This window comes from Lactuca saligna, chromosome 3 (assembly GCF_052625555.1).
Source record: "Lactuca saligna cultivar CGN05327 chromosome 3, ASM5262555v1, whole genome shotgun sequence".
NCBI classification, from domain to species: domain Eukaryota; kingdom Viridiplantae; phylum Streptophyta; class Magnoliopsida; order Asterales; family Asteraceae; genus Lactuca; species Lactuca saligna.
The window spans coordinates 55,796,373-55,809,215 of NC_136419.1; the positions used below are offsets into that span (position 1 = coordinate 55,796,373).

Consider the following 12,843-nt stretch of genomic DNA (forward strand, 5'->3'; position numbering starts at 1 on the left):
CGACTCGCCGACTTCACTCATCAACTCGCCAATTTCTATAAATCAAAACCCTAAAGTCGCAATCCAACTTGTCGAGTCATCCCCTAACTTGTCAAGTTCCCTGACTACTCATAGTCGTGATTTGGCGAATCAACTCGTTGAGTCCCTTCACTGACTCGTCGAGTTCTACCTTAAACTGAACCGGGACAACACGACTCAACTCGTCGAGTTCCTTAGTCTGTTTGGGCCATATTAAGGGATTAAGCCCCTATTCTTCAGATCCAATATTCTTGTTCCTCCTATGCATTGAATATGTCATTTTCGGGGTAAAGTTTCCAACTTTATCCATTAATAGCCCTACCTAAAGGGTTTAGCTAAAACCCTAGTTCTCTAGGACATGGATCTTGGTCTAAAAGCCATGATACTCCAAACTAAAGCATACAAGCATAGATCTAGTCCTTAAACATCATTTGAACTCGTAAAGCTCCTAACTTTCCTTCCATGCATGACCTTTTGGGATTTTTTTTTTTTTTTTTTTTTTTTTTTTTTTTTTTTTTTTTTTTTGTAAAAGTAGGTTACTTTTCAAAAAGTAGTGTAGAAATAAGTTAGTTTTAGAATGTATTTTAGAAATAAGCTTCTTTTTAGTTGGGTCTTCGCTCATTCCAACAAATGATATATATATATATATATATATATATATATATATATATATATATATATATATATATATATATATATATATATATATATATATATAATCAAGTAACCCCTTAACTTTCATTATTTATCTATTATTTATATCTTTCAATTGATTAATTCAAAATTTTACATTCATTATATATTATACATAAATAATTATTAGAAAATATATAATTATAATTTATGAATTATTCTTAAGCAGTTATACCATTAAATGAATAATACAAATATCTTCAAATAGATATTAATATTAAATATATTACGTCGGAAAATTAAAAGATCAATTATAAACGATATTACATTCAAAATGACGATATTACATTCAAAATATACACTAAATTAGAATTTAAATTAAACAAAAATCATAATATTCGTAATGATATTTTTATCATCGTTTATTTGTAAATATGAGAAAATCTTAGTTCACAATGCCTAAAATGTATATCATGAGTTGTCAATATTTGTGAAAACTCTGTAATTATGTTATTTGTCTTTACTCAACTGCAAAAGCAAAAGTCTTTTGCACACTCAAATGCAATTGTTGATGAAAACTCAGTAGAAATAATTGAATGAATCGTCAAATCATCTCACTTTTTTTGTATTATAAATTCTCTTTCTTATAATTGATAGTTTTTCATCTCTTCCAACCTAATGAATTTCTCTCACAATTCTTGAACTTAAATCTTTCATTCTTTTTTTTCTTCAACATTCGTTCATCCATAACAAGGTACATATTGTTGGTTTTATGTCATATATTTAATAATAGTAATTATCATATGTAGCATACTCATTCATCTCTTTTTTAAATTCTGATTTATTTTACAATTAGATTTTGATATATAACATTATGACTCTAGATCGGGCTGTTTACCAACTCAGACATTTTGTTGTTCAAAACAGACAATTATGTGTTGTTTCAGACAGACACAAAGGAATAATTCATGCAATATGAAAATCTACCATAATGGAAAGAGCCATTAGCATACCATTGTTGGTGATTTTGATCATCAATGTTATTTAAGTGTAATGAGATTACTTTGTGTTGACCAAAAATGATCTTGATAAATATTTAACAAGTAAGGAAGGTGTGGAGTACACACTTGTTTAAGTTTGATCAAGTTTCAAAGTACACTGTCATTTAGGGGCGAAGCCCCTGAACGAACGGGGGTTCGGGGGCAGCGCCCCTGGGAGCGGGGTCCAAGGGGCGGCAGCCCCTGGCGGGGTCCAAGGGGCAGAGCCCCTGGCTGGGATCGAGCTTAAAAATTGAGTAACATATATAGGGTATGTTACTATATTAAAAAAATGCATCAGAAAATTGACCATTGGTTTGACCCTTATCCATATATCCGTTTTATGACAGTTTTTATGGTTTTATGACAGTTTAAAACTGTCATATGACAGTTTTCAGACAAAGTTGTTAAAAGTTGGTTTTGGTCTTATTTTCTGGTACATACGAAAATATCATCAAACATTCTTTGTTCTTGTCTCTCTGAGTCTTATCCAATTGAAGATTTGGGAGTACCACCAAATACTTCGATTTGAAAGTGATAATCACAATTCTCATAATTTCCAAGCCTTTCTAAACCCAAATTTCTAACAACCATCGCTTTTATCTTCGACACAGTAGAAGTAATTTCATGCAAAGGTACAAGAATGTGCGTCTTAAAAAGCTTTGTTGGTCTATTGGTAGCACCATACAAAGAAGAAAGTTTGTTATGTATATGAATGAAATAAAAAATATCAATCTTGAAGCTTGGTAGCATTTAAAGGGTCGGATAACGGGTCATTATCGGGTTCGGGGCAGGGAGTGGGTTATCATCGCCCTGCCCCGACCCGCCCTGATTATATATATATATATATATATATATATATATATATATATATATATATATATATATATATATATATATATATATATAGATGTTAGTCGCACACATTCAAAGATAAAATACTTATTGTGGACAATCTTTTTAATTATTAACAATCCAGTGTGAATGATTATTTTTTATGTTAAGACTTCGGGGTACACTAAAAGGGAATAAAAATTTCATTATAAAATGCTGTAAACCCGATAAGATACCCGAAACCCGACGGAAAAACTCGAACCCAATGGGGCACCCCGATAAGATACCCGAAAGATATCGGGACGGGTTTGAGAAACCATGCCCCGCCCCGAACCCGCCCCGTTGCCATTTCTAAATCCAAACACCCCCTAAAACTACAAATGATTAGACAATAATTAATTAGAAGGGTAAAATGGGAATTGTACTGTTAGTATCCTACCAACAACTAGAAGAGCACTTGAATCTACGAGCACCACGTTGGCCTAAATTCCTTCATCCTACTCCTAACTGTGCAAACACCACCAAATTATTGCAGTAATTTTGGTGGAGCAGGCCCCTTCAGTAACCGGAAAATGGCTACGATGACGGCGACGCTGATATCCGCCCTTAGCAGCGATTTGCCGCGGCCTGCAAGTTTCCTTCCGAAGACCCCATCGTTGCTCAGAAGGCGAGAAGTAATCGCATTGAAATCCAAACCTTGGGAGTCGCGGAAAGAGATTTTGACGGAGAATGCTTTTGTTTGCGCCGCCTCTCGCCGGAATTCCAGCAGCAGCACCACCACTGATCTGTCGGTTCCGGAACTGGATGATAACACACGGAAAGTCCTACAATTTGTCCTGTGGGCGACTGAGGGGGTGTATATAATTTGGCTGTTCTTGCTTCCATACGCACCTGTATGTATCAATCAGTTATCTCAACATCATCCGTTTTGACAAATTAAATTCACTCATCATTTGTGTTGATTGATTTTACTATATTTATGTCCACACACACAATCTGCTATCAGTTTTCCCTTAATTGCTTGTTAGATTACCTTTAGAAACAAATAATCTGTTGATTTTTGAACAAAATCTAGATTCAGAGGCTTGTTTGATTACAACTTTTGTAGACATGTTTCATGATTTCAGGGAGATCCATTTTGGGCTATTAGTTCAGACACTATCAATTCCCTTGTTGGCCTTTCTCTTAATTTCTTCTTCATTCTACCCCTAATGAACTCAGGTATATCCTGACCTCTCTTTGATCTAATGAACTATGTTTATAACAATTAGTGTTAAAACGAACACCATCAAACCTGTAATTCTGTTAATTCATGAGTTGATTTTTGGCAGAGTAGTTGGAATTCGTCTAATTGATGCTCCTGTGCTTCACCCTGTAAGAAATCAAACCACCCAAAAAATCATTCCTTTTTTTTTCTATGAAATTCATATCACCATAATCATTCCACTTTTCATCAGATGTCAGAAGGATTGTTCAACTTTGTTATCGGGTGGACATTAATGTTCGCTCCATTGTTGTTCACCGACCTCAAAAGAGACAGATACAAGGGATCACTTGACGTCTTGTGGAGCTTTCAAATGTTCCTTACAAACAGTAAGTTCCTTTTCAATTAGGGTTTAACAAATCTGAATGACACAGGGCTAAATTAACATGTTGTATCTTACTTTTTTATATTGTAGCATTCTTGATACCTTACATGGCTATTCGATTAAATAAGCCAGATACTAACTACACTCCAAGAAAAACTTCCCAACTTAGGTCAACCATGGTCAATGGTGCAACCGTGGTTGGAGTTGTTGGTGGTGCTGTTTGTGTTATATCGATATTGTGGGCCCTATTTGGGAGGCCAGAAGGGTATTTTGGGAATGTTAAGGATAGATTGGAGTTTTTGGTAAGTTATCTTGGGTCAGAAAGGCTTGCATATGCATTCATTTGGGATATATGCCTTTACATAGTTTTTCAGCCATGGTTGATTGGTGAAAACCTTGAAAATGTTGAGAAAAGGAAGGTGGATTTAGTGAAATATTTAAGATTTGTGCCTGTTTTTGGATTAGTTGCTTACCTTGTTTGTTTGGATGTTGATGAGGAGGTGTAATTGAGTTCATGATTTGATAAGATTAGTGTGAATTGAAAAGGAAAATGTGATTGAAGTTCATATTGTAATTTTATTGAGAATAGTATGTAACTAAATAAACATTTGTTATATTAGGCTATACTTGGTTTGGTATTATGTAGTTTCAACTTATTAAAGTGTACTTATAACTTGCTAGAATATTGTAGTGAAACATTTAGTTGGTTTTTGTAACATGAATTTATACAAATATTTACATTTATGTTGGGGAAGGGATGCTAAGAAATGGGTTTGGGGGGTGACTGGTTCAATTAGTTTAACCGGTTTGACCGTCGGGTCATTTGGTTTTTATAATTTTCATCTATTTTCCTATTTTCTTATACATATATACATATATAAATCATGAATTTAACGTTAACTAGTTCAAACATTAAAGATATATATAAAAATAAGGAGTAGATCAATCAAAATATATTAAAATAATACATAATTATAAGTTTTAGTGTTTTACATAAATCCATATGCATCAAAAATAAAATAAAATATAATACAGGAATAAAATATAGTTTTAGATGAATACAAAGACATCAAAAAATTTATAACATTTACCATATGTTTTACATATTTCTTGTGTGTTTTTATTCGTTTTTTTTTAAACGGTTGGTTTAATCCGATTCAGAAATCGACATAAAACCGGTGATAGTTGAACCGTTCTCTCTCCTGGTTCCCGATCCTACCGGTTCGATCGGCCAGTTCAAATCGGTTTTAAAAACATTATATTAAACTTAGAGGCTTCATGTTAAGCTGACGGGTAACTGATTTGATCCACATTAACAAAAATATACATGTGACATTCATGTCATCAAAAGAAAAAAAAAATACATGTGACATTCACATTAGACATTCAATACCAAATCACTAAATCAACATATGATATTTCCGACTAAAAGTAATAAAGAAAACTGAAAAAATCTAAAAAGTGTTTGAGGTCATGTTCAAAATGACTTAATGATTTAACGATTTATTAGTTTCTTAGATAATAACTTTTTTTTTCCCTCTGGAAATGAAACTTCTCTAACGAGGGTTTCCGGACCAGTTTTTACGCACTGACTAATCCCGCTGCGAACATGAGACTATGCCTCATACTTTGGATTCATTGCAGACGAACCTCCACATGCCTCATGCCTCGGAGTCACTACATGCGAACCTCCATGGCTACAGGGGTTGTGTATTGTCGGATGAACATGAATCAATAGGTTATCCACTATATCTTCCACATTCTTTACCAAGTCACTGCAACTTAAGTGAAAATAATTTTTCGTTGTCTCTAAGATGGAGGGAGTCATTCACTCTTAATCCTTTTGTTAAATAAACGTCACATCAATTTTTTATCTCTTCTCTTTTTTATATTTCCAGACAACAACACAAACAATCTATATTTTTAAGCCTCCCATTTTTACTGTACAAATACTAAAGCATATAGAACTATAAGTTGTGAAGCATAATAGAAGAAAGAGACTGTAACTACAAACCATTGATGAACCCACCCAAGCCGACCATGCTGAAACCATGGGGGGCGGAGCCGCGGGACCGTCAGGCGTACCGGTACCGGCAGCCTATTCCGGCCAGAACACATCAACACCATGCACCTTAAAAATGGGGAGTGGTGTTATCCATGCCATTTTTTTTTGAGCCGTAGACGCAACCTCACTTTTGTCCTATCACTTCAACTTCTTGCCATATTTTTCGTAGGGTGTGGGGGGGTACCAAGTAATAGTTTTTTATTTTGATTGTTATTTAAAACAATCTAATTGATATAAAACTGAAAATTTCATTAAACTGAAAGGAAAATTACATGATTGTAAAAGATTAGACATTTGAAGATAAAACATAAATTTAACACCACTTCAATCTACATATCGGCGCCATGTTGTGCACTTATTAACAACTTGCAAAAAATCTACAAAAAAGTTTGTTCTTTTATTGTTGGAAAATTTGCAAGAGCAATATTTATAACCATTATATCGTTTTCATCATTTGGTTAATCACGTCTCATATAATTAAATGCAACATCAAACTCTATTACCACTTTGTTCATGTTATTCTGTTTGGTGTAGATTTGATCTCTGATTCGGTAGCAACCTTGATTCATATTGATTAGGAAATGTTTGAGTGATTTTATTCCAAAAAGATAACACATTTTTGTTGATGCCGACCCTTGGGTTCTCCGATACTTCGACTCATGCACCAGTTAAAATCACATCTTCTATCGTTCTCCAAGGTACAATCGGGGAACCGGGTTGAGCGTTTAAGGAAGACATTTGAGAGAGGTAAAGTGAATGTTGAAGGTTTAAGAGTAGTGAGAAATGAAGATAGTTGTTGGTGTTTATATTAGTAGAAAAGTGGTTTAAAAGTTGAAATTAAAAAAAAAACATAGTTTTTTGAAAAAATGGGAAAAAATGAAATTGAAAAATAATTATCTCTTTTATTTTTAGCCTGTTACTGAGTTGAGGACGCAGTGTTTACCAAGCTGACTCACTTCGTTCTTGTCGAGACATTGTAAAGCACACTCCTCCTTGATCTACTCGTTATGGGCAACACCATAAGGCGTTATGCTGATTTGGAAGCTCCCATAAGGACGCCAGAACGCCGGAACACCGCCTCTCTCTCATGTTATTTGGTGTTATGTTATGAAATGTTACCATGGCCACAGGAAGTAACGTGAGAATCAATCAATCAAAAGCCATTATCTCACTCTATCTCTAACTCTCTTTGTATCTCTTAACATGTTATACCATTTACACACCATTTCCTACATAAATCAAATGGGGTTAAAGATGGCATGGCATATGAGTTGGCAAATTTTGGGTATGATAACATGTCTTAACATGTTGCCCACACCCACCAGCCTTATGCTAATAAGAAAGTTTTAAAAAATTACTCTTGAAACCTTATGTGGCATCAATCAACGGTGTTGTAACATAAGGAACACCGACCCTCTCTCATGTTATTTGGTGTTATTTTAAAAGATGTTATCGCGATAACATATTCTAACAGGAGTTTTTCTTTCCTCTCATTGGTTGCACATATTTATCTTTCTATCTCTCTCCTCTTAACTCTATGTTATAACATGGGAAGACCATTTCCTCCAATTTGTGTTATAACACTATTTTGACATGGCTGGTGAGGTGACAACTTTGGGATGAGATAACATGTTACCCACACCTACCAACCTTATAAATTTTTGAGATAAAAGACAATAGTATATCAATCAAGCTCCCTTTCATTCCTTTTTTTGGTCATTTTATAACAAGTAATTTTGCTAAGCAAAATGTGTTTATAACTTGGTACATTTTTGCTACCATATACATTAATCAAAACATTTTACGGAACGGAAACCGGAAACGGCAAAACCCAAAAAATCAAGATACAGATACGCAGAGATAAGACAATATAAAAATGTATGTATGTATATATATATATATATATATATATATATATATATATATATATATATATAAAATAAACTCCAAAATAGATATATTGATGTAAAGTCCCACAATAGAGGTTGGTCTATTGATATAGTTGATGATCATTGTGTTTCTTGAGAAGTCATAATCAATGATGTGATTAGGAATTAAGAGAATCAAGAATGGTAATGAATGATGATTGACGATCCTTGTGAATTGTGATCGACTAATCGTCTTTGATCGAGAAGGAGAAGACAGGAGACGACTCACGATAGGAGACACTTTGATCGACGATCGGTTAGGGACATTAGCTTTTTTTGGATTTAAACTTAAAAAACCCATGTAAACCCTAAAATAAAATAGAAACGGCTAGGAAACTTCGCAGAAACGTTTCCATGATACCTGAAACGTTTCCAAGGCGTTTCCATGGAGTATCCGTTTCCATGGAGTTTCAGAAATGATTTAGAAAGATTCTCTTTATCGATGGTGATCGGTCATGGTATCCATAGCGTTGCTTCTTTGCAACCTTAGAGAAGTTTCCATGCATCATAGCTAAAAACCCCCAAGTTGAAAGATTTTAATGTTAATTTATTAGGAAAAGTAAGAATTAACATTATTTCTTTATAATTGACTGTATGAAATATAAAATTCCCTCTTGTACATAACTTTTAGTGCCGGAAATAGAAAAAGAACCATAGTTAAGGGGGCTTTCCAGAAGTTATGTAAATGTTCCCTGAAAAGTGCAATTTCTCCCATTTCTCTCTCGATACTGCAGCTACGCTCACGACAATACGTTAATTTCAAAACAGAAAAACGATATAATCTCTCTGGTAGTGAACGACGAAAAGCAGGCCATTAGAATCTTGATTAAGCTAGGTAGGAAGCGCATTCATCATCTCTGGTAAGATTCAGATCCACTCGTTGCATCGGTTTTTTCCTTCATTACAATCTATTTGCCGATTAAAATTCCCTTATTTGATCCAATTTTTCATAATTAACACGGTGAACCATACAATTTCATCCTCCAAATCACGATTCTGGAGTTGATTTCGTGATTTACTTCTCCTTTTTTCGGGTTTGTTGTTTTAGGGTTAGTTTTAGATCTCATAGTTTATTTTTATATTTTTTCTAAATCTGATTTAATTTATAGCTTTTGAATTGTTCTCTCCTCCTCTCTTATTCTTTTCAACTTTCCCTAATTTGAATGATTGTTCTCAACTAAGCAGCTTAAATGTGATTTATGCAATTACTTATTTGTTCTGATAGATATGCACATATGTTGAATGCTGTTTCATTACATTAAATCGTTGAGAAGCTAAAGCTTCATTTCCACGATGTTTGAAGACTAACCCTAGGAAGAGTTAAGCTTTATTCCAACACACTTTCACAATCCTATTAAGATCTGAAATTATAGTCACAGGGAATTGATGAAGAAAGTTGCAAATTTTGGGAAGGAAAGCTAATATACTATATATTCCACATAAATGCTTAGTTAACTCCATGATCATATAACATCTGACTTGTTTCTAAACTAGATTCAAACTACAGCAGCTTTGTGAACTACAATGTCGATGGGAGATGAACCTCTGTACCCAATAGCAGTATTAATAGATGAACTGAAGAACGATGACATCCAACTGCGATTAAATTCCATTAGAAGACTATCAACAATTGCACGTGCTCTAGGGGAAGAACGCACACGAAAGGAACTAATCCCTTTCTTGAGTGAAAACAATGATGATGATGATGAAGTTCTTCTTGCAATGGCAGAAGAGTTAGGTGTCTTCATTCCCTATGTAGGAGGAGTTGATCATGCCAATGTCTTACTCCCCCCTCTCGAAACCCTCTGCACTGTTGAAGAAACCTGTGTGAGGGAGAAAGCTGTTGAGTCACTTTGCAGAATTGGATCACAGATGAAAGACACCAATCTGGTTGAGTTCTTTGTACCTCTGGTTAAGGTAATTTACTTTTATACCCTTGTGTTGTTTCCCATTTTGGAGTTTATTGTAATATCCATGTTTACTGCAGAGGTTGGCAGCTGGTGAATGGTTTACTGCACGTGTTTCTGCTTGTGGACTATTTCACATTGCTTACCCTAGTGCCCCTGAGGCATTGAAGGCTGAATTAAGGTCTGTATATAGTCAGTTGTGTCAAGATGATATGCCTATGGTTAGAAGATCTGCTGCTACAAATTTGGGGAAATTTGCTGCTACTATGGAACCTTCTCATCTCAAGTCTGAAATCATGCAAATATTTGAGGATCTTACTCAAGATGGTAACTTTTTCTTACTTTTGTTATTTAGTGATACTTTTGTATTATTGATGTAAATTTGATTCTTGTTGTTATAGATCAAGATTCTGTACGATTGCTAGCTGTTGAGGGTTGTGCTGCTCTTGGGAAATTGCTAGAGCCACAGGACTGTGTTGCACATATTCTTCCTGTCATTGTCAATTTTTCTCAGGTGAAGTTTTAAGAGTGATTTGGTTTTATAATTCAACAATGTTTGCCTTAATTTTCTTCTTTGTTCGTAAATCAGGACAAGTCATGGCGTGTGAGGTATATGGTAGCTAACCAATTATACGAACTATGTGAAGCTGTGGGACCCGAACCCACCAAGTAAGTATCTTTCTAATCAAAGATTCAAATCTCAAAATCAAAACCACTTAATTTTTCATCTTATGAATCTAACATATTGAAATATTGATATCTTTGATAGGTCTGAATTGGTTCCAGCTTATGTAAGACTACTTCGAGACAACGAAGCTGAAGTACGAATCGCAGCTGCTGGAAAAGTCACCAAATTCTCTCGAATCCTAAACGCAGAACTTGCGATCCAACATATTCTTCCATGCGTCAAGGTCAGAATCGTAATTTCACTATTTCCTTCTTTTTCAAACATTCTTTCATGAATTCTTACCTCCTTCCGTTGATATGAATGTAGGAATTATCCTCCGATTCTTCTCAACATGTTAGATCCGCTCTCGCCTCAGTTATCATGGGCATGGCCCCTGTTTTAGGAAAAGTAAGTATTCCATATTTTATACAATTGATTATATTCACGAATCATGAATCGATGAAAAATTACAAATTACAAATTACAGGAAGCGACAATCGAACAACTTCTTCCTATATTTCTTTCGCTTCTAAAAGACGAGTTCCCAGATGTGCGTCTCAACATCATAAGTAAGCTGGATCAAGTCAATCAGGTATGCTATACACTGTTCGTTTTCGCTTCTTAAAAATTCACTTCCACTATCCATTCTTCTCAACAATCATGTAACGATTTGGAGTTTTGGTGTCGGAATTTTTTAGGTTATTGGAATCGATCTTTTGTCTCAATCATTACTTCCAGCAATTGTCGAGCTAGCAGAAGACAGACATTGGAGGGTCCGATTGGCAATAATAGAATATATCCCTCTTTTGGGTAGTCAATTAGGTGTAGGGTTTTTTGATGATAAGCTTGGTGCTCTCTGCATGAAATGGTTGCAGGACAAGGTTAGTTTCGTAATTTCCAACTTCCATTTCCCTTCCTCCTAATCTATTCACCATTTTTGTTTCAAACAGGTTTACTCCATTAGAGATGCTGCTGCTAACAACTTAAAACGCCTCGCAGAGGAATTTGGTCCCGAATGGGCAATGCAACACATTGTTCCACAGGTTTTATATTTATATTTCTTTGTTTTTATTTATTTATTTATTTATTAAGTTATATGTTTTTATAATTTTTTTGTTGGAAGGTGTTGGAAATGGTTAACAACCCGCATTATTTGTATCGCATGACTGTTATTCGTGCAATTTCCCTTCTTGCCCCTGTCATGGGCTCAGAAATCACTTGTTCTAAATTGCTTCCTGTTGTTGTAACTGCCTCCAAAGACAGGTGTATATATATTTATATGTATTTTTTCTTTTCTTTTTGTCTTTTTATTTATTTATTTATTTATTGTGTGTTGTTTTTTTTAGAGTGCCGAATATCAAATTCAATGTAGCAAAGGTGTTGCAATCGCTAATTCCCATTGTTGACCATTCTGTAAGTTTCTTTTTACACAAATTCGGTCGTATAGTCCGAGGGCAAAATGGTCAACAAAAAATGAAAGGGACCATTTGTGTAATTTACAGGTTGTGGAGAGTACGATTAAGCCGTGTTTGGTGGATTTGTCTGAGGATCCGGATGTTGATGTTCGTTATTTTGCAAATCAAGCAATTCAGGCATTGAATCATGACATGATGTCAAGCTAAAGAAAACAAAGCTCATACTCACACTTGAATTTCATGAATGGAATTCTTAGGGTTACAATAATCGTATCGTATGTTGATGTTCATTATTTGTTTTGATTCGTTTGTGTGGTATCTCATTGATTAATCAACTATATTTTGAAACCCATGTTTGGTTATAAAAAGATTAATTGTTTTAATGCTTCTTATTGTTTATAAATACTTTTAGCAATGTTAAAATACTTGTATTAAATTGGAAAATTGATAAACTGTTAATACTAAATTAGATAGTTGGAAATGTATATGTAAATACACTTCTTACAATGTTAAATTGCTTGTACTAAATTGGAGACGTGGAAACGACAAAGTACTATAATTGTTCAAAAGGTCTATCTTAAAACTAGATGTTGACAAACAATTGGATGTGTATTAACAAAATTTGACCTCTTGTCAAAAGATTAACCAAAAATAATGGCATTCTCCATATATGAACCATCTACATCTTTATCATGCATTGATTTCTTCAACTTCTGTATTTTTTTTTTTTTCCATGGAATAGTTTTGGCC

At 34.3% G+C, this 12,843-nt stretch overlaps 2 protein-coding genes across 4 annotated transcripts; both read left to right on the forward strand.

Moving 5' to 3' along the window:
• Positions 1-2,978: 2,978 nt before the first annotated feature.
• LOC145036603 (uncharacterized) lies at positions 2,979-4,749 on the forward strand. The gene is made up of 5 exons (XM_078985066.1): positions 2,979-3,415; positions 3,650-3,743; positions 3,859-3,896; positions 3,980-4,115; positions 4,202-4,749. Exons 1-5 carry the CDS (start codon positions 3,095-3,097, stop codon positions 4,615-4,617), a joined length of 1,005 nt encoding a protein of 334 aa, XP_078841192.1. The 5' UTR covers positions 2,979-3,094; the 3' UTR covers positions 4,618-4,749.
• A 4,043-nt stretch (positions 4,750-8,792) lies between these two features.
• On the forward strand, positions 8,793-12,476 carry LOC145036604 (uncharacterized). 3 transcript variants are annotated; one of them, XM_078985069.1, is made up of 13 exons: positions 8,793-8,964; positions 9,615-10,021; positions 10,092-10,338; positions 10,413-10,525; positions 10,601-10,680; positions 10,781-10,922; positions 11,006-11,086; positions 11,166-11,270; positions 11,377-11,559; positions 11,629-11,721; positions 11,802-11,941; positions 12,025-12,091; positions 12,181-12,476. In XM_078985069.1, exons 2-13 carry the CDS (start codon positions 9,629-9,631, stop codon positions 12,298-12,300), a joined length of 1,764 nt encoding a protein of 587 aa, XP_078841195.1. In that variant the 5' UTR covers positions 8,793-8,964; positions 9,615-9,628; the 3' UTR covers positions 12,301-12,476. The 3 variants fall into 3 exon arrangements, with proteins under 3 accessions (XP_078841195.1, XP_078841193.1, XP_078841194.1); XM_078985067.1 differs by having other exon boundaries at positions 8,794-8,964; positions 9,599-10,021; XM_078985068.1 differs by having other exon boundaries at positions 8,794-8,964; positions 9,612-10,021.
• Positions 12,477-12,843: the final 367 nt, after the last annotated feature.